This window comes from Brienomyrus brachyistius, chromosome 9 (assembly GCF_023856365.1).
Source record: "Brienomyrus brachyistius isolate T26 chromosome 9, BBRACH_0.4, whole genome shotgun sequence".
Lineage (NCBI taxonomy): Eukaryota > Metazoa > Chordata > Actinopteri > Osteoglossiformes > Mormyridae > Brienomyrus > Brienomyrus brachyistius.
This window is the reverse complement of record NC_064541.1, coordinates 8,491,507-8,513,435: the sequence shown is the minus strand read 5'-3', so window position 1 is coordinate 8,513,435 and position 21,929 is coordinate 8,491,507. Positions and strand designations below refer to the sequence as shown.

The 21,929-nt window shown below is 44.9% G+C and overlaps 2 protein-coding genes across 2 annotated transcripts in view; one reads left to right on the top strand and one right to left on the bottom strand.

Moving 5' to 3' along the window:
* Nucleotides 1-14,684, top strand: part of LOC125748487 (T-cell differentiation antigen CD6-like) — a 27,004-nt gene extending 12,320 nt beyond the window's left edge. The window contains exons 3-14 of the mRNA XM_049024681.1: nt 351-446; nt 6,079-6,159; nt 9,235-9,495; nt 9,578-9,892; nt 10,115-10,183; nt 10,410-10,550; nt 10,900-11,022; nt 12,337-12,399; nt 12,531-12,653; nt 12,815-12,904; nt 13,092-13,217; nt 13,685-14,684. Coding sequence (XP_048880638.1) covers nt 383-446; nt 6,079-6,159; nt 9,235-9,495; nt 9,578-9,892; nt 10,115-10,183; nt 10,410-10,550; nt 10,900-11,022; nt 12,337-12,399; nt 12,531-12,653; nt 12,815-12,904; nt 13,092-13,217; nt 13,685-13,818 — 1,590 coding nt within the window. The 5' untranslated portion in view covers nt 351-382 and the 3' untranslated portion in view covers nt 13,819-14,684. The remainder of the gene's footprint in view (nt 1-350; nt 447-6,078; nt 6,160-9,234; nt 9,496-9,577; nt 9,893-10,114; nt 10,184-10,409; nt 10,551-10,899; nt 11,023-12,336; nt 12,400-12,530; nt 12,654-12,814; nt 12,905-13,091; nt 13,218-13,684) is intronic.
* cfap418 (cilia and flagella associated protein 418) lies at nt 13,976-21,929 on the bottom strand. Its single transcript, XM_049024683.1, has 6 exons — nt 21,736-21,929; nt 20,975-21,077; nt 20,626-20,684; nt 20,383-20,448; nt 18,146-18,241; nt 13,976-15,601 (listed from the first exon to the last, which is right to left on the bottom strand). Exons 1-6 carry the CDS (start codon nt 21,888-21,890, stop codon nt 15,442-15,444), a joined length of 639 nt encoding a protein of 212 aa, XP_048880640.1. The 5' UTR covers nt 21,891-21,929; the 3' UTR covers nt 13,976-15,441.

Genomic DNA, 21,929 nt, shown 5'->3' with positions numbered 1-21,929 from the left:
CAACTTCCCAAGCTCTGCTTGAGAATGTGGTGCATGTTTAGGGCACAGCCCTGCAGAACTGCTAAGCATCGTCTTTTTTTTTATATCTGAAGTTTCCATCCGTGATCAGATGCGCCGATGCCCTGCATGCACTCAGCATGGGGAGCAGTGTGCGGTCACATGACCCAAAGAGGGCCATGTGACCCAGTAAGCCCACAAGCAGCAAAGGCAGAAACCACATGTTACAAACGCACCAACAGTGGCTGAGGTTACCTGCTGGCGGGCCGAGGCTCTGCGAACGCCGCGCCAAACAGACGCACATGAAGACAGAATTTTTCCTTTTGTCACCAAACGTCGCTTTTTTATCAAAGAGACAGGCGGCCCCCACAGCAGAGTCCTCGCCATGAGATGGAAGTACAGACTGCTGCAGGCGCTCACTGTCCTTCAGACTGTCGGCCTCTTCCAAGGTAAGAAGCTCCAGCTGAGCTACCGCCTCCTTTAGGTCAGACCACGATGGACAGGCGGCACGTCTGGATGTCATCCAGTCCGGCTCTAATTGATAAAGGTAGGAGGAATTGCCTCTTCTGTATACTGATGCTTTACAGCAAATCATTAATCTGGGTTTGTAGCTGTTGACGCAGAAGAAATCCGCACACAAACAACCAAGTCTATGGTCAGTGGCTAACAGGAGAAGTAGGGTTCTATGCTTTGGAAATTTAGTGCTTTTCGTTTAGTTCAGATGGTAAATTATAATACTTCGGTTTCATTAAGCACTTATATTATCAAAGCAGAGAAATGGAGGCGCTGAGCGGGTCGGCAGTGTAGCCATAAACAAAGTGCTTTGTTAAACACACCACATCCCCTGCATGTGAATTAATTTATCCTCCATTGCGGAAATCTGAAATTGCATGGTTCTGTCCTGAGTCCAGTGCAGGTGACACACACAAACACCTGCTCCTGGAAAGTTATTTTTTAAAGACAAACCACACACCTGGCTTGTTAAGCAAGTCCAGTCACCTGGATCCAAATCCAGTTCAGAACCAAAGGGGCCTTCCTTAAATTATTGCGCTAAATATATATATATATTTTTAATAGTTTCCATATTTTACAGAGCATCCAGTGAGTGCATATTTGAAACGATACTTTAAACTCAGTAAACTTTAAAAACACACCTGAGATTAACTGCTAAATATGTATCGGTGGCAGGTAATAGATTTGGTAACAATTTAAAAATTTGCGACATCAGTATGAACAGAGAAGTTGTTTCCGTTCAATGGACCGGAAGAGAAAAAGAATGGATATTCATACTTGGAGAATTTTTAAATACGTTATTTTTGCGTTAAACTTATACCTTTAAATTCTTCATTCAGTTTGCAATTTTAAAATATATATATATATATATATATATTTGTTAAAAAAAAAAAAACATTATTTGGGGAAATTCCTACATGGTTAGACACCACTGAACACACCTTCCTCAAAGTAATTAGCAGGAAAGTGCTGGAATTTCACAAAAAAAAGAGCGAAAAAAAAAATTGAGTATAGTGTGGTGAGAATCCTTAATAAAATATTGGATAAGTACAGGATGGATTGAGTAGGGGGGAAAGGTCCTTTGGGGAAGAACAAGTGTTAAAACTGACTGCTGTTTTCACTGAGGCCTGAGGCATGCTTAACATTGTCTGGTGATTTAACCAGGACGGCCACACATGAACCTATTCATAGCAACAAGAACCGCGAGCGGGACACTCAGTCTGACCGCCGTAGAGCGTGTGAGCGTATCTGCGTGCATCTTGGCCACTCTTCTCACGTTAGTGTGCGTCAGCCTTCACTAAGGCATCGATTACACTCCACAAAGTACTGAACACGCAAAATAACCTGAAATCTACCCAGACTGAGTCAGTGACTGAGACTTCGGAACAGGATTTGCCGTGCGTCCACAGGGAGGTTTTCTGGATCCAAACGTGTGCATCCTGCCTTCCTCGGGAAGGAGAAGACAGCAGGTCCGCTTTTTGAAACTGTTATTAACTCCTCAATTAAAAATGAGTCAAAGCATGAATACATAAAAACATATTAATATATATAATGAACTGCAATCGCTAATCCTAATTTTAAGAGTCACACTCTAGAGGATTTTAATAGTTACCAGGTGAAAATATTAATTAAACATTCAAGTCATTGAAGTGTAAATTTGGTTTAAAAAACATATAATGTTGACAGATATATTAATCCATAGAGAAACTGGAAGTCAGATGTTTTCCAGCGTGAAATTGAAATTGACAGAGTGTGACAGCGATGGGCCGGCTGACTCGCGTCGTGGCCTCAGCAGTTCCGGGACGTGTGGCAGGTCCGTGGCAGGTCCACGTCAGGCCCACCCGTGGCCTGCAAATGCTGGGCTTCTCGTTAGCTACACCTAACAGGGTACCTAAGGGAAGGTCCGCTCAAAGGAGAAACAGCACAGAGCTTATTCTAGATGCGACTGTATGTTTGCCGATTTTATCGATGAACATCACAGCTCTTGACTTCCTTGCCTTCATTATACCGGCCTCGCGTGGCACTGCGCTGTCCGCCGATCTGGGCACAGACTGTCCTGTTTGCGTAACGGGACGCCGATACTAAGCTGAGCATGGACATAAAGAGAGAGTGGATTGATAAAGAGTCTTTTGTGGTAATAATGAATCACTGGACTGTATAAGCAAATTGACGGTTCTGTTGCCATACTTCATTTAACACATGGGGTGTGACATTTTTCTGACAACGTGAAAACTACTGGCATAACGGACTGTAGCTGTTCCATGATCCGTGCGCACAACACCCCCCCCCCCCCCCCCCCCCCCCCCAAGTTCGGCAAGTACGTGAAATGAGGACCAATTACAAGGTTTAACCAGAATACTGTGAAATGTACAGGGTAGGTATGCAGTTTTCATTTTGCAAAGTAAAGATTATTTTTTGAAGTAAGTATAGAGCTTTTTGTATTACATCAATTGGGCCATGTTTAGTGTCTTAGATGTTTGAAATCTCCTCTGTTAATGTTCCATTCCTGATATATGGATGAAACATTCCTGCAGCCTGTCCCCGACACTGTGACATTTCAGGTACCTTGAGAACACCTTCACCTTTCCATCGCATTAGATTGGGTGACTTGCCAGCACTGACTGGCCACCACACTCACCTGACCTCACACCCATGGGCTTGTTTTTCGGGCGTAGTTTTTGAGAGGAAGCCCCACAGTCGATGAATCGAAGGACTTCGCCTAGTAAGCATTTGTAGACATTGATGCTAACCGGGATTTGTGTGCCACAGTGACAGGAACAGGCTGTAGTAAAGTATCGGAGGACATTTGGAATGTGACTAAACGTGACCGAATGAGTACTGAAAATTCAAAACTCTATACCTACTTTAAGCAATAACTTTGCAAAATAAAAACTGTATACCTACTTTTGGCTAACCCTGTAGTTTTACTGCCGCTGATATTTTTTAAAGGAATAATTCACTAAATCTCGATCCTACAGAAATCCATAGAGGACTTGCATTCAGAGCCTGAAATTAATTTTTCACAATGAGCTCATGGGGGGAATTTCACACTTTTGGTTGGAATGCAATAAACAAAAAAGATTCAGTCGCATTTGTAGTGGAATCCGTTCCGCTTTTTCTCTGGACAAACGCGGCGGACATCTTGGTCACAGACACGATTATATGCGTAATTACAATTTTTGTTTTCCGGAGAAAACGTTCATTATTTTGTGATCTCAAGAAAATATGCTTGTATTCTTGAGAAAACAACTTTGGCTACGGTGAGATCATTAGAAAAATGAGCTGTGATCTCGACATAACGAGACAGAAAAAGATAATGTTGGATGTTCTCTGTGGGCTTCTGTACGGTGTGGAGTTGCAGTGAAGATACAGACAAGGCAGCCGTGTGTTTGTGTGAAAGGAGCATATTAGAAGTTCCCTGCTTTACGTTCTCTAAGTTCTAATGGAATGCGACATTATCTCCTTTCAGTCACAATCCAATCCGTGACTGAAAAGCCATGGTCCCAATCCGATACCCCCCTTACAAAAGCTGTTTGAAATGTGACCTGTGAGCTTCGACACACATATCTACATGTGGAATGACTGACATTAAGGTTGTTCTGTTGGCGCTGTAGTGTCACCAACATGCCTTCATTAACACGGCCTTCAACCTGGGAGTCAGTAACTTTAAAATACCTGGATGTTATTCTTCAGCGTTCTTCTGTTGGAATAAAATGTCCTTTTAGGTGAGGAATGTTTTGGACCGTTCACTCTGTTCAGGATTAAAGGCGTGTGATTCTGTTTTAGACAAGAAAAACGCTGAATAGAAGAGCCAAATATACCGGGATCAGGTCCACATCTTAGATGACTGTTCTGGTCTTTCCATCGTAGATATATCCACATAGCCAAAAATTTTTATTTTTGGTTATAAAATATTTTTGATTTTTTAAATACTTCAAATTTGACTTCCTGAACACCTGATTAAATAGCGCCGATCAGACGATTAATTTCAATTTAAATCCGTCAACAATAAGTAACAAAATCACACCGCTTTCTGCGTACGTCTCTCAGTGTTTTTCAACATGATTTTCTTACCTGCTCCAGAAGTCATGCAAACAATGATTTTGTTTGGTAAGCTTTTCACCTAGCTATATGTATGATCTAACATTTACATGGAATGTTTAAAAGATCACTAATTAACATCCATTAGACTGATGAACTTAACAAAGATCCCCTGGATCCCAGTTAGGGTATACTGGTTTACATCATTCTTACATATAACAATATTTCTATAACCAGTTAAGTCTCAGGGTCATGGTAATGGAGCATCAGTCTGCAAACATAATGCTGTATGTATGACTGACTCGTCCCCAGGATCATCATAACAAAACACTGGTTTTACACCAGCAATTCCCAGTTTGATCTATAACCCTAATTCTATAATGCTAACTGGGTACCACTCTACAGTAAGACTACCCTTAATAAAGATTCATAGATGTTTTATAATGTAAGTAATTATTACAATTCAAATTTTTTATGTCGCATACTAATCGGGCACCGTATGACGTCCAGTGCACGACACTCTGTGACAAAACACAACTGTGGGATACAAATGTAGCACAATGATGAGGTACCGATGTGCAGTAATTAGGTTGTAAGCACTTTGTAAATCGTTAATAAATGATTATAAAGAAAATTATTAATGAGTTGCTACTTTTTATAAATGACAAACGCAGGTCTTCTTGTAAAGCGGTACAGATAAAAGTGAAACCCGATACGGCTGCATTCCATTCTTCTTTTTTGATACATGACAAACTGTCCCATGGTCATATTAAAGGTCAAACTACAGGTAAAACTCCAGGTGACCATGACCGTACTAAAGGTCAAAAGTTCAGGTAAAACTCCAGGTGACCATGACCGTACTAAATGTCAAAAGTACAGGTAAAACTCCAGGTGACTATGACCGTACTAAAGGTCAAAAGTTCAGGTAAAACTCCAGGTGACCATGACCGTACTAAATGTCAAAAGTACAGGTAAAACTCCAGGTGACCATGCCCGTACTAAAGGTCATTCTACAGGTAAAAGTCCAGGTGACCATGACTGTACTAAAGGTCAAACTACAGGTAAAACTCCAGGTGACCATGACAGGCAGATGTCATCCGAAGTAACTGAATGGTACTGCCGTAAGATGTGAAATTAGGGATTAGGCCACAGGAGGAATCGTCAGTGTCAGCACTCATCTGTGTCTGTGGCAAAATGTTTTCACTGGGAAAAAAACTATATAGGCTATGTGTTTAAATAGCATGTCTGTGGTAAAAAAAAAATTGCGTTTTAATTAAACTGTTCATTAGCATTTGCCATGGTGTTTACCCCTGGGCCTTAGCCTTTGTAACAGAAACACAGGATTTTTAAGCCCGGTAGGATGTACCCATTGCTCACGGTCATGTGACCCGGGGGCAACTTTATTCCAGCATTAATGGTGAATCCCTGTAGCGCCCATCGACCTCGGCGACGCCGGCAGACCTGACGCGGAGTGAAGGATGGTGCAGTCTCTTAACACCAACTCTCTGGCCGTTTATCACCCCACAGGGCTTGGAACCCCACCGGAAAAGCAACATGAAAAGCTCTCGAATGGCACGGGAGTGACCAATACATCGGCCGCACCCCCGGGTGAGTTTAAGGAGACCCACTAACTGAAAAACACACATGCTTAGTGATACTCCGCTGCACGTGTCGCCTCTGGAGTTGTTTGTTCAAACTCGTGCGGAACCCAAACAGAGGCAGCGATACACCGACGTGAAGCTCTTAACGATGGAAAAACTCCTCCTGATGTCCTGAGATGTCCTCCTGTTGGTCGTACAGCCATTATCTCTGTGAGGCTGACGGCCCTGTTACCACAGAAACAAACTCTGATGAAACAGAAAGACAGATTAAAAGATTAACAGTTAAAAACCAAGACAAAAGCCAATCGTGCCTCATAATTATAAATGTACCCAGATGTGGCACCTCCTCTCAGTGGCATGTCCAGCTCATCCACAATGCCAGTGCAGGAGCACAGATCACCACCGTGCAGCATCAGCTGCATTCTGCTTTTTCAAGATGCGCAACCTTTAAAATCGTACAGTTAATAGCTACTTTACCTTAACATGGCGCACAGGCAATTGTAGGGACCCTAGACAAAAATACTTCACTTAGTGTGAAGTCTAAATTAAGAATATCAAGTAAGTATTTAATAATTTAATAAGCAGTAGTGCTTTGTTTCCAGAATACACAAATAAAGCAGATTTGTCATTGCGGCGCGCTGTCTAACCGGCTGCCCTCAGGCACCCCGGCAATCGGCTTCCTTGCCTGTCCTGTCGCTGCACTCTGACACTGCGTAACTATAGTACACATACCTCTGTAGCATTTCTTATGTTTAACTGAATAGTGATTGATTCCTTGATTACAGCTGTCATTTACAGTATAATAATCCCAGCCTAGATCAGTTTAAATACTAGAACTCGTGGCCATAGGTGGAAATTAGCGGGAGAACATTTTAAAGTGAATTTGAAGAAAACACTTCTTTACACAGCATGTAGTTAGAGTATGGAATACTCTTCCTGCTAGTGTAGCGCAAGCTAAAACCCTGGGTTCCTTTAAATCAAAGCTAGATAAGATTTTAACAACTCTGAGCTATTAGGTAAGTTTTTACCAAACAAGCTTGATGGGCTGAATGGCCTCCTGTCGTTTGTAAATTTCTTATGTTCTTATGTAGATTCTGGCTATCAACAGCATTTACAAGTTGAAAAAATGTTACCCGTCCTATAGCATCAGAGCGGCAATTAAGTATCTGGTTGCAGCTTGTTTCTTATATGTAAATAATATATGCGAGGTGAGCCACATGGTAGACTAGCTGTGTAAAGGTCTGAAGTGATGCTCAGGAGTCCTGACAGCCAGACCTGTGACCCCTCAGTGAGGTGCTTAGGGTCTACCTAGCCAAGCCGGACGGCGCGAGTGCAGAAGATTCCGGAAAGAGATCGCGTGATCATGCTCTTGGCGGTCCCACCATGTATCTGGGTGTTTAGCCGTCATGTCTGCAATGTCACGTAGGAATACTAATTTTCTTAAGTATTTATATGTCTGACAGCTTCGGAATACCAGCAATCAGTCCGTTTTTATTCAAGCAATAACATACTCGAAGTCGCGCGGTTGTACTCCAATATATCCTGGCTGTGATTCGGTTGTAGGCATGAGGCCACAGACCGAGGGCTGCAGGATCACAGCTGTGATACAAAGCACACAGCTTTGAGTATGTTATTGCTTATATACAGTTCATCCAGTAGCATTTATAAGGTAATGATAATAAGGTAACATTTTTTAATGTTTAATTAAACATTTATGGGTCTCCACAAAGAAAATTAGTGCCCGTAATGTCACCGAAAGTGGGATGGGCTGTCTAACCAAACCTTCTGCATACCCGGAAAATTTAGTCCATAACTGATATAGTTTTGTGTGATATCACCGGTGCCTGTAGTGAAGCAGGTAGATATCTTATTAGCAGAATAACTTTGCACTGTAAAACCAAGCCGCAGGTCTAATAAATAAAATACTGTGGCACTCGAGAGGTGAAGAGATCATGAGGAGCACAGCAAAGTTCAGATACTGGCACTCTTTTATTGCGCGATCCTTAAGAGGACAGCAGTAACACAATGAATAAACTCACTTACGCACACGGATGTGGAGCTTTTAATGAGACAGAACTGGATACAGGCAGTACAGACGGGGCGCAACAAGTCATACTCTGAAATCTTTTTTTCGTTTGGCAACTTATAAAAACTTAAAATCTGAAACAGATCAAAATAAATCCAACAAAACCGAATATATATGACTCTTTACTTTACTCTCACTTCCGCCTACATTCATTTTTGAAACTGGTGGAAACGCGGGTAGGTTCTCAAAAGGCACCAAATGAGAACCAGCCCAGCCCCGGCTCCATGTTGGTGGGAATGAGGCATATGTGATGGTTTTTATATATACTGGTAAAATACTGTGATCTGTGCACTATTAGTCTGAACGACACCCTTCGTTTGTGAGCCGTACACAGCTGTCATGGATACATCACTCGTCTGGAATCATTAAAATTAATACAAAAAAAAAATCATAGTTTTTCCGAGAATTTCATGGTGAGAATAAACTTTGCAGCTTTCGTGAACACAAATCTCAGAGTTCAGTGTCACCAGCCAACGACTGTGTGACCTCCGTGCCACGCGGATCACGTGGTTTGCATCGGGGTGGAGGGGTGGGCTTTGCTGTTCTAAAAACTGCTCCGACCCGCAGACAAAGGAAAGTCTGACATTTCCAGAGGAAATGAGTCACAGGATGTGGTGGCAGATGGGCCCTTGCAGCAGGCAGGGGTGCCGTGCTCGGTGCATCGAGCAGCACGGGCCACAGCCACGAGGCCACCCCGCACTCACAGGAGCCCTGCTGCCTCAGGAATTCAGCGTTGCCAGGGGAACTGCATGCCTCATAGGAAATAGGAAGACATTCTGTGTGATATACCAGATGCCTGTAACCAAGGAGACCATCATAGATTAACCCCCCAACCCTGCCCCAGAATGTCCCCATCAGGTCCCCAGCATGTCCCCATCATGTCCATTATGTCCCCACCATGTCACCAGCATGTCCTTATTATGACAGTCAAGCAGGAAGGTGTGACAGTTCCTGCTTTGTGTGTCCTGTGTGTCTCCCACTCCCTCTCCTTTTCAGTGGGTGTTACACCCAGACTGTCCAACAACTGCTCTGGGACACTGGAGGTGCTTCATGGCGGGAAGTGGACAGCAGTGCAACTCTCCACCGAGGACACGAAGGTGGCAGCAAGGAAAGTCTGCGGGGGGGTGTATGAGGTCACCCGGGGCAGTGTGGCTGCCGACTCCCTCTGTCTGATAGACTGCAGCTACGTGAACGGCCAGCTGCATTGCAAGGGGGCCACGCTGAGTGGCTGCACCGAAGTGTCCAACATCACCTGTTGTGAGTCTGCATTTTAAAAAAGATACCTTGTTCGCTCATTTTGAGGAATACCACCTCATTGGTGGGTCCGTGTGTCATTCAGGGAACGCCGATGTCCGATTGGTGGGAGGCTCGGACCGCTGTGCAGGGCGGGTGGAGATGTGGCAGAACGGGACCTGGGGCACCGTGTGTGACGATGGGTGGGATGAGAAGGATGCGAGGGTGGTCTGCGTGCAGCTGGGATGTGGCATCGCTGTGGAAGCGACGGGCGAGAGGGTGTCCTTTGGGCCAGGCAAGGGCCACATCACCATGGTTGAGGTCAACTGTTCCGGAAATGAGACCCAACTGCGCCAGTGCCCCTTCAAGAAACATGAACAGTTCTGTGGCCATAAAGAGGACGCAGGAGTCGTATGCTCAGGTAACCCTCACCTCTGCTAAGTGCATGGCGCCGATGCATGGTTCATGTCAAGCAGATACATAATTAATGAACAATACCTGAATATTTAAGACTTCATATGCACAGCTGGCCTCTTCAGCAGCAGGAGGATAATCAGTGTTTATTAAACGCCTCTACCAGCCTGTGCCAACAGGCAACACTGCAACTGTCTCCCATTGACTCTATCCATCTCTGCCGTTGCAGCATCAAAACATTCCTATCCGACTACGGCCAACATGACACAGATGCCCGACAACCTCACTTTGACCACAGGTGAATATGCACATGACCAAGTTAATGTTTCTCTGTTTCAGTGTTTCCCAATCCATATTTCTGCTCCTTGCTGGAGCTGGAAGAGATAAAAAATGTGGACTGTTTGACAGGGAGCTGGGAGGGAGCAAAAACATGGACCGGCTTGGGAAATACTGCTCTACCTAATTCCAGTGTTGTTGCAGATGAGGCACAGACTTCAACCCCCTAAAGAGTTTATGTGTTGCAGTTATGGAGAGCACAGTCCTGATCACAAGGGCACCGGCCAGACTGCCCCCCGCAGTGATCGGCTGCATCGTCCTGACCCTCATTCTCCTGATGGTTCCAGCTGTGAATATCGCGCTCTGCCGGTATTTCGGGAAAGGCCACGGTGAGCAGCCATTCAACGCAAAACACCATCTCTGCCAGCCTCCTTTTGCTGATCCATGCTTCTCTACAGAACTACAATGTTAGGGCCATTCGACATGCAGCTCAAAAGGTTATGTGACTCCGGTCCTTACCCAAACATGGAGAACCAGGTGGTAGCCCAGTGGGTCAGGACCACCCCCACATCTTACACAGGCAGAACACATAACCAGCATTCCAGACTGACACAGCTTTGTCTTCCTGCTTTGTTTCCACATTGACACCCCCCGACAGTAAAGGGCGCCTTGACGGACTTCCCAGCTGCCGGCCTCTCTGCCTGTCACCAAAGCATGCCTCGTTTTCCCTGCCCACAGGCATGGCAATCCCTAGGAGGCTGCAGGCCCAGGCCAGCGCTGACGACTCGACGTCGGACCACTCGACATACGAACACTATGATTTCAGTTTGGAGCCTGCAGTTGCCATGGCATCCTATAGGAGTGAGACAATGCCTGTATTTCACCGAACACAGGTCTTTCGGGGTCTGGGAAAAATTATAAAATGCTCACGAAAATAGCAAATTGAGGTTGATATTGGAATGGGGACGTATACTTGAGCACTCAAGTATCCGAAAGCATACTTGCATACTCAAAAGTGTATCTGTACTCTAAGTACTCTATGGTGAAAGTGGAGATATATTAGAATATTTGTACACTGAAATGTGAATCCCTTTTAGTACATGCCAAATAAGCACAGCTGAACAGAGCGTGTTGCTTCAGGAATGGAATACATTTTTAATGGCCAAATCACAATGCAGTTACACTGACGTAGGGTACTATGTACTTATTTTTCAGTCCAGCTCCACAATAGTTAAGGGTGCAGGCTGCGCATTGCAAATGATGTCCGGACAAAATTAAATCGAACACATTGGCGAGAACAACCTGTCGCACACATAAAATGCTCCTGCTAACTTGTTCATACCGTGTCACTCCACAATCGACATTTAAAGTGACATTTAATATTAACTAGTGTTGTAGTACTTGAGACTGGTCTTGGTCTCATCTTGGAATTGACTATATTTTGACTCTTGTCTTGGTCTTTGATATAGAGGACTCTAGGTTTTATTTTGAGACCAGTCAAGATCACTCAGTATTTATCACAATGGCTTTATATTCATCTGTTTGCAACCAATAAGTGCGTCTTATTTAAAAAAATGTTACATCTGTACAAAAGCATTTAAAATGTCCATGTTCGAATTATACCTGACGCAAAATTTAGGCCATATTGCCCTGCCCCAAGTTTATTTCTGATCTTGAATTGGTCTAGCCCTGCTTTGGTCTTGGTCTTGTCTCAGTCTCGATACAGTCTGGTCTTGGTAATGACTTGGTCTCAGAATAAGTGGTCTTGACTACATCACTACTATTAACATAAATACATGAATACACATATTGATTCACACTATTTAAAGAAGAACGGTGCGGTGCAAAGCATGTCAGTGACTGCGTGATTAGTCCTGCTGACCAACCCCGTAGCGTCACATTATGTCAGCTAATCGTGGGCAGTGAGTGGGTTCAGAACAAATGAAAATGTTTGCCTCTGGCACCCTGCTACTATTGCATCAATTTCTTTTGAAGTAGGCGACCACCTTAACTATGTTATCTAAACCCCAACTCTCTCTCAGTTATTCTGCTCCACCCTCCCATGAGCACCTAAGTACTTAGCGCTCGCTTTTATGCCAGAGAGCTCAGCCTGAGAAATTACTATAATTCTCATCCCTAGTTCATAGACAAAATGAAAGACATCCTCTGTTTCAGACTCAGTACATGGCGGAACTGTGCAAAGCAGTGCAGTGATGCAGAAGCCGGCTGAAGAACAGGGTAAGGAATGACTCAACTTACATGGTGCAAAGGCAGCTTCAAGACCAGCCCCTGCACTTCAAAAACACACGTACACAGTAAAGGTTAACTTCACCTGGAGCTGGATTTTGATGTATTAAAACTCATTTCAGCCAGCTGTCCCGAGAGTCCGATCTCTCCTCCACACCAACCGGCAGTATACGAAGACAGCTCGAGCACGTCATCTGGAGAGTGCTACATCAACCCCGATCTCGGATGCGACAGCAGAGAAAACGGTGAGGATGCTCTGCACCTCTGTAGCCCTACTGTCATTCATTAAATGCAAACGTGGGCATCTCAGCCGCTCTGGATAAACCCCCACTGCACTATTAGGTAACTATACAAAAAAAGTGCAACAGTCTTCTGGATCCCATCTACAACTCTTATTACATCACAGTGAACCTGCTTGACCACGAATCCTCCAGCACGTCATCTGGAGAAGAGTACACGAACACAGGGCCTGACGCAGAGGAGCTACTCAAACAAGGTTAGTCCCCCTGTTCCCAGTGGCTCCAAACACACACAGCCACGCTGGTGACTGCTGCTTAATTCTGTGCGCAATTGACTTTGGCTTCCCTACACCAGTGTACTAAGGAGCAGCAAGTGGCTGTTTAACAATCAAAGCACAGAATCTCCTGTGCTTTTCACTCAGAATTCGTTTTCTCTTCCCCAAGGTCAGGGTGACGTCTCGGCCCCTGAGGACTCAACTATGCCTCCTGTCATCGACTGCCCACACCCTGCGGGCAGTAGTGACCCCGGAGACCCTGATGACCCCATCCCAGCAGCTCCGCTGAGTCCTGGTAATTTACGGTCTTGGCACCTGGGCCCTTTCGAGCCAAAGGGCTGGCTGGCCGATGTCGTGCCGACTTGAGTGATGGAAACCACGACTGGAACTTCAGCGTGATCCCGGTCCCTTCTGACGCATTCGTAATACTCTGGCTTTAAACCTGTCAATTAATATGCCAATTATTTTAATTTACCACTACAGTTTTCTGCCTGCTTTTATAGTGGTTCTCAGCAAGAAACACATATGGCGGGAAGGAGCAGGCGTTAAACTGATGTTCAGTTTTTTAATTGCTGATTATTTAAACAATAAACAGTGCAGCTTTAATTTGGTGATATGTCAATATGGAAATTTATGTCTTTTCAAAGAAACATATCTGTTAAGAGCAACTTTTCCCAGTTTCTTGAGTGGTTTTGTTCCATTTCCAAGATGGGAAGATTTATGGGGCTCCAGCCTGATACTGGATTGTCATTCCTCTTCCAGGGAATTCTAGCACTTCCTCAGAGGATGATTACCAGAATGTGGGCTGGGATAAAGCACCCCTGCGGACGTCTGTCAGCCAGGACCCTGCATCCTCCTCTGACAGTGACTATGAAAACGTCATGGACGTGCCATGAAATGACACCCTGAGACTGATGTTTGCAAACAAGCGAGATGAAATCTGCCTGCAGCTCTGTTGACAAGACAGTGTCAGACAGACAACCACCTGCTGGTGCAATACCTCAAGTGTTTACAATATCCCCCCAAACAAGACAATGTACATGTGCCAAAGGGTGTGTTTCATGATTTATTTGTTTGTTACACATCATTCCTGACAGAGATCATTCCTGCTGTGTAAAAAAATAAGCATTTGTGACATTTCATACCAGACACACAGAAGTAAGCATGAACACAGCTACACTTTAGAACATTCTAGAAAGCAATACAAGTACTCATAGTTCAGTATTTTGGAATCTTCTAATTTTCTTCAAAGCAATCAAAGCTTTTATTAAAATTAGCTTCCTTTTCAGGTCTAAGTACAAAAATGTAATTTTTGTAATTATCTGTTACAGCGTCCGTCTGTCCGTCCATCTATCCATCCATCCATACATCCATCCATACATCCATCCACTTATCCTGGTCAGGGTCACATGAAGGCCTTGAGCCTATCCCAGGCAGCAGAGGGCATGAGGACGACATACACCCAGTGTTACAATCTATGTTACAACGATGAGAAAATCGTACTTCTCTCACATAATATGACCCTTGAAAGGCGGAAGAAACACATACAGAATGAAGCAGAGGGCTTTGGTATAGCAGTTAAGGCAGAACCAGCAGGGTAATCTGGGCCTTGAAGTCAAAGCAGCCAATAGCGGCCAGAGATAAACATTCTGATGGCAAGGATTAAACATCCATCTGAAAATTACAATGACCAGCCACACACGCATTTGTTAAATGACCATGTACATATAAATAAACCAAGTTCTCATGCAAAGTAACCGCATCGATATGTCTATGTGAGTTTCATATTTCACATACAAATGCAAATTCAATATGACTCCATTAGTTAAATTGTGCTTTTCTCAATCCGAAGCTTCTCCACTGCAGGACAGACAGCCAACACCAGCAGATACTGGAGAATATTATATGGCCAGTTTGAAAAGCTGAATAACATCGATGACTGAAGAGAGTGTTGTGTGACACAAGGATACCATTAAGCATGACAGTGTAAGAGCCCTGACAGGTGCGTGTCGGGGATCCCCTGTGTTTACTGCCCAGATCCAGCATCTCACCCATCTTGCCAGCGTCCTGACAGCTGCTGTGAAGAGAACAATACAGGTCCCTTCGCAGAGGTCTCCGCTCCAGCCCACAGAACGGCACTCTGCAGAGAACAGTGTTCCCCTGGTAGATTTCAAGGGGCGCCCAGTATTACTATGCTTCCAAATTTGTCAATTAAAAAAAAAAAGGGTGAGAACACAAAGTAACAGATTGGCCAGAATACTGCATAGGATCCCACTGCGATAAACATCAGTGGCTCATTATTCCACCCCAAACCCTGGATGATTAGGAGGCGTGGCCAAAAGAGAGGGCCACACAGGCAGAACCTTATTCAATATCGGCAAATACACAGACACGCATGTATGTGTATATAAAAGACATATAAACACGCACATACACACTTGGAAGATATCTTAAAAAACTGTTATTAAATGACCAAAAATACCAAGAAATACATGGGGATCACAGCTGGAGCAGGAGCTTCAGACCTGGTGTTTCCCACAGACCCACTTCAGGCGGGCTTCGTCCCTCAGGTGTGTGAGGTGCAGTGCTGAGCGCCAGCTGCACTGGCAGGCATACGCCCGCGCCCCCCTCCTCCTCCTCAGCTTGCTGTGCAGCCGCTCACGGCTGGGCATATTGTTCCTGCAGGGCGGAGACCGACAGCACGGCTGACAAAAATTGCCATGTCCCCCCCCCCACCCCCGCCCGGCATGCCAGCATCCCACCCCCAGCCCAACAACATCCTGAATTTCATTTCAAACACCAGGTCCCTTTCTCTCCTGCTGGGGGGAGGATTCCAAATATCATTCGGGACTAGCAGCACAGCCAGATGTCCGGAACATGCCTTAAGGATAATTACATCTAGTTAATTTTCTTAACTTACTAAGTTGATAATATAAAATATAAATGAGAGTCAATTCAGCCAATTGGAACATTAAACCAGAAGTGTGCACATGCAGAATGATTTTCAGCACTCCTTGTACTCACACTGCATGGTCTACTCACTGCACCCAGTGATAGGGACTTTGAAGTTTGAAGGAAACCTCAGACATGTCCCCCCAATAGGTCACTGTAATTTTCGACCCACTGTGAGATAAATTAAACAGTCTTATGCTCACAGTGGCCTGAAGTCTTTGTGTGATCACCTTGGATTGGACATAAGAGCCAGGACATTTGAATTACGCTTAAAAGCACAGAAGCTATTTTCTTCACACAATAGGAGCAAATTGTCATTACACCGTGTTGACTGTAGGCTCGCTACAAGCCCACGAAGAGGAATTACCGAAGTTGATTGCATGCATTCGCACGTAATTTGTGCAGCAGACAATTGCTTAGCCAACACTGAACCTGAGATGAATGGAAAATGACTTAAGACAGCAGGGGTGCAACAAACAACTGTCAGATCAAAATGTGAAACGGAACCCGTCACATTCATCGTCCTCCACGTTCAAAAGCAGGTGCCATGGTTACGACAAAAATGAAACATTTTTCAAAGAATTCTGACGAGAAGCTGTTATGCTCTTTGCAAGATATTGCAACACTGCCATGGAAATTTTGCGAAAAGTTTTATACTCTTCATTACTCATGTCACTGCCAGAAAACTTTCAGGTATGTTTCATTGCGAAATATCATAACTATATTGGGCTTTAGTGTTTAGTATAGAATTTGTGTATTAAAGTTGAAACTCGGAGGATCTTCTTTATGATGCAGTCTTGGGATGAAGTTTGCTTTTTCTACTGAACTCTAAACACAAGTAAGAAAACACCATTACAACAGCACACCGCTAAGGTCCCGTAAATGCTTACAGCATCTCCTCTACACTGATAAAATCACAGAATTAATGTTCCTGAATGCATAAAGATCATTAAAAGACCTTCATAATCTCTCATTTTATATACTAGACATTCTTAATATCACTGTGTATAATTCACCAATAACATGTTATCTGTTGTGCCCTGCGATGGGCTGGCCCCCCATCCTGGGTTGTTCCCTGCCTCGTGCCCATTGCTTCCGGGATAGGCTCCCGACCCCCCGCGACCCAGTAGGATAAGCTGTTTGGAAAATGGATGGATGGATGTTATCTGTAATATGTGGCCAATATATTAGGTTCACCTGTCATGTTTAACTACCATATTCTCAGCTCTCAAACCCTCAGAAAGGTTTGGTCTCTGAGGCGGGTCCCCAGATGTTTTAAGATCCTAGTAACTTCCCTGGCCAAGAGCATCTCTTACTGTTCGATTAAGTGATAGAACAGCTTAGACACCTGACTGAAGTGATTGTTAATGTCATTTGTTGTTGGTGTCACCTGTGGTGGGATCTTCACACGCTACAATATCTAACGTTTACAGAGGATGATGTTATGAGCAAAAGAGGTCCTTACATCTAGACGTAAATCAAACGACAAGCCGTGCTTCTGTGTGTGCGCAGTCTGGAAGTTCTTCCCATGTCACCATTGGGTTTCCTTTGGGTATTTCAGCTTCTTGCCGCATAACTTCCAAAAAATAATATGAGTGAAATACAGACGACTTGCTGTCTCTAAATGACAGTGTCTGTCTTTCTGTGTGAGTGCATGCATTTGTGTGCCCTGGGATAAATTGGAACCCCATTCAGAGTTCAGAGCGTCTCCGGTCATGTGCCCAGTTATCCTGGACAGATGTATGGAAGCAAACTCGTGCCCTATCACATGTATCAATGAGGATCTGGGTACTTGTTTAAAATTAACGTAACATTTAAATGTTTCAGCTACATATCCCATGTATGCTGCTGAAGCACAGCCCTGCAGTCTTGGTCACTGCATCAAAGGGCTCCCGGCATGAAAGAAAGTAACAGCTATCAGCTGCTACCCCCCAAAAATGGTGTGAAAAGGTCTGCATATTTCATTTATGAACTACAACATTTTGTTAATGAACTATTGTCCCTGCTGTGAAACCCATAACTACAGCCAGCAGAAAACTGGTTTGCATTTCAGCTGCCCTTATATTCAGAGAAAATAGCTGCCGAAAATGAACACCAAGCATAACAGATTTACTGAACTGAGGCACAGGGCTCCTGATGACTCTCACGTGTGTTTTGTCCCGTCCACCCACAGGCCCTGCCAAAGGAGGACTAACACTGCCCCCTAATGACCAAAGGGGATAAGACATTCTGCAGTCACGCACTCCTGTGTCCAACGCAGCATAACCTTACCTGAAGAAGAGGTAATCGCAGGATGGGTCCCACTCATAATCGTCAAACATGGTCACACGGAAATCGCAGGAAGTGCAGCGCAACTGGTTGCACGCCCTGTAAGCAAAATTCACAGCTTTGTTTGGAACAGCCACAGTGCTGTCAGGAACTCGAAACACTTTTAAATCCGTTTTAAACCTTGAGTTTATATCCACGAAACACACAAAGCGCACGTGATTAAAAGAACGTCGATGATGATGATGATTTCACGTTTACGGAAATTCTCTTTACGTATCCCCCAACTTACTCTCCCCAAGTGGCACCCAGGGAGCTGGGGGATGAGAGCTTTGCTCATGGACCCGCAGACGTGCCGAGGCCTGGCTCGAACCGACGACCTTCTGATCACAGACACAGAGGCTTAGACCACTGAGGCACACACTGCCCCCACGCTGATATTAAGAAATGCAAATAAAGGACCCTCTGGTGTCACCTTTCACAAACAAACACACAGGGAGTGTGAAAAGGGGAAAAACCATAGACAACGAGAAGCTCTGCATGGTAACGCCAGGGGCATCGTGACAGTGCATTAAAATAAACTGCCGCAGCACTACAAGATGTGTGAATGTCCCACCCCCCACCTCACACCCAGGCTCAGTCTCTGCCTTAATAACAGCCTCGCTGCTGGTTCTCAGTCCTTAAAATAACAGTTCGTTCCCGACAGAGAGTGAAAGATCATAAAAAGATAAACACCAGTGACCCCTTTCCCAGCGAGTGTGCATGGGGGGGGGCTTTTCCGATTGCTCTCGGACCCCCCCTCCCGGAGTACCCGATTAGCAGGTCCAACCGCAATGGCACACAATGCAGCCTGGTGATGCTGGGCACTCGGTGGGGGCTCCGCTTCAAGAAGCCAACTACGGATCCCATCTACGTTACTAAACTGAGCTCGGCTCCGTGGCTCAGACCAAAAAAGCGGCCGAGAGATTGTTTCGGCCGCTGGAATGACAGACTGCAAACACTTAATCGCCTGCTGCAGAGGCTTTTAAAGCCTTAACCCGTGTGTACCCTCCCAGCGAACAGGCCGGGAGCAGGGACCAAACGCACGTCAAGCTCCTGCGTGTGGACGGCGTGTTTACTTAGCCAAAGGACCTGGCATGACATCCCCCAGGTGACAGACCGCTGATATACGTTACTGCTGGGAAGCCCGTTACCACCTCAGCCATCTCGCTGTGTGCAGTTTAACGGCTCACATCAATCGCCTCTGTGTTACTGGCGGCAGCAGCCTGGGAGAATTCAGAGCGAGGGTTCAATACATTTGAGTACAGGCCAGAGAGAGCGGCCGGTGATGCAATGTGTTATTCCACAGATTTGTGTATTTTCCTACGCTCCACATTCTCAGTTTCTCTCCCCGACGCTGATTTCAGAACCCAACGGATCCCTTTTTAATTACAAATAAGACAACCCTACAGAGCAAGTGATGAGAACAAGCAGTCTGACTGCAGGAGAAACAAAGCCTCATGGGGAGGCATGGTTACGGTAATGATATCAACCTCAAACCTCTGTTGTTAAGAAACTGGGCCTGTGAGCAGCTGCGTTCTGCACCCGCTCACCCTAAACCAGCTCCACCCAGTGCGGTGCCCTGCAGATGGCCATGCACCATACGCAAAAGCAAACCGGCTGGATAACGTCGCGGTTTGGACAGACACCAGTCAGAATGCCGCCTGCTCCAGCACCGATGGCCTGCTTTGGCGCTAAAAGAGCGGTTTATAAAGCATATCCAGAGGCTTCCCTCAGTGCCTTAGACTTTCATATTGCACTGCAGATATTTAACTGCTCTGGTGCGTGTGATGTCGCTGTACCCAGATGTGTTCAGAAACATAAGAATTTTACCATTTCAGTGGACTAACAGCTGTGTCAACAGTGTATATTACCAACCTTGTGTGTCAAGTCCCAGCAGTGTGACTGTAGCTTTCCTCAAACTTGGCTACAACAAGTGCAATGGCGTAAATACTGCCCATTCACACAAGAGGGATCTGGGAGACCAAAATCGCAAATAAGATGTATCACTGACAGCAATTAGAAAAACAAAGTAGAAACACAGGACTGACTGGTGGAAAATGTTAACCTGCCATGTTCAAGACGGGTTGGAAAAGGTGCAGTGCTTTCAACACGAAAGGCACTAACAAGGGAGTGAGTGCTGTCATAAATGACAAAGGTAAGTTTCTCTGATGGCATCTTCTCGGCAGTCCACCTGCACATACCTTTGAGAAGTACTGGTTCCCAGGCCGGTTCCTACTGAGCTTCCACCCAAGAAGACAGGGCAGCATCTAAGAGTGTGGGAAAACAGCAGGGAATCATTAACTCATCCAGCTGAAAAGGAAAGTGTAAAGAAATGTAAACTGAAGGACTGTGAGGGTTGACTGTGCCACACCACTCAAACATTCAGCTACTGGTACATCAGAGAAGTCAGCAAACTAAACACCGCAATGGAGTACTGGCCTTACTTTCTATTTGCTGGAGAACACGGTGGATTCTTCACGTCGTGCTTGACCACTTTGGGCTCCTGTTAAATTTACAGATATGGAGGCACAGGATGAGAGGCACAATCTCTCCTCGCTAACTTGCCTGACACACTCCCTGGACAGCTTCAAGATGCCAGTTATCTGACAGGCGGTGAGAAGGGGCAGCACTAGGTATGAAAGATGAGCGTTTCAAGGAGAACGAATAAAGTCGGCCTTAATCTTATCGTGTATACAACACTATAACAGGCTGTCATGGGTGCGACAGTGACACGGATGTTGCTAAAAACATGCATGCAGGGTGAGGGACACGTTTCATATACACGCCCCTTACATCTAAACTTAGGGAATCGAAGTCGTTGTCCAATATGTCATCTAGGAATGCGTCTATATCTTCTTCCTCGGCACCTCCATTTGACAATCCCGATTTACCGGAACTGAAAAGAAACGATTGGAGAAAAATACTTAGAAGGATCGTCCACCTTCATTAACTTTTTAGTAACTTTGTTTAATTTATGACCACTGGCCTGAAAAGAAAATAATTATAACCATTAGAATTAAATAGTAAATCACGACCCAAGCAGAAATAATTTAATCCAAAAGCCTGAAGCTAAATGCAATTCAGCAAAATCCGCAAATGTGACCCTAAAACAGCAGCTGCTTATTACAAACACGCTCGTTAGCCATCCACGAGAATACAGATTTCCACTACTACAGTCTGTATTTTAGCGACGTGTAAATAGCCAATTATAATTACAATTGCGGGTACAGTGTTAGAAATTCTTTAAAAACAAAGAAAACTGCTTTATAACCAAGCGCCCATCTAGCTGGCCAAAATGCACGAAAGGACTAGCGTGGTTGTTACATCTGCTACCCTCGAGTTAGCTTTGCTTAAGCACTAGCCTAACTAGTCGGCGAGCTAACTAACTTCAGGACAACAGCAGAACTGAAGTACAAAATGACTCATGCAACGTGTTGCCGAACGGGTACTACCCAGCAGATACCACAACCACCTAGCCGTCCAGGCTGTTGGACATAGAGTTAATGCTAAGCTAGCCATGCTAAGCTAGCCATGCTAGCCAGCCAGAACAGTACCCGTTCGTTCCGCTTTTCCTTTCTGGTTTCTTTTTGCTCCCAGATGAGTGAGCTCTGTCCTCTTTATAAGTAGAAGAGGTCACTGAAATTTCGGAAACATCACGGCAAAACCTTAATTCCACTTCGTCTAACAAATCATCTAAGTCGTCCGTCATGTTCGGCGGATGCTCGTTGCTAGGTTAGCTGCAATCAGT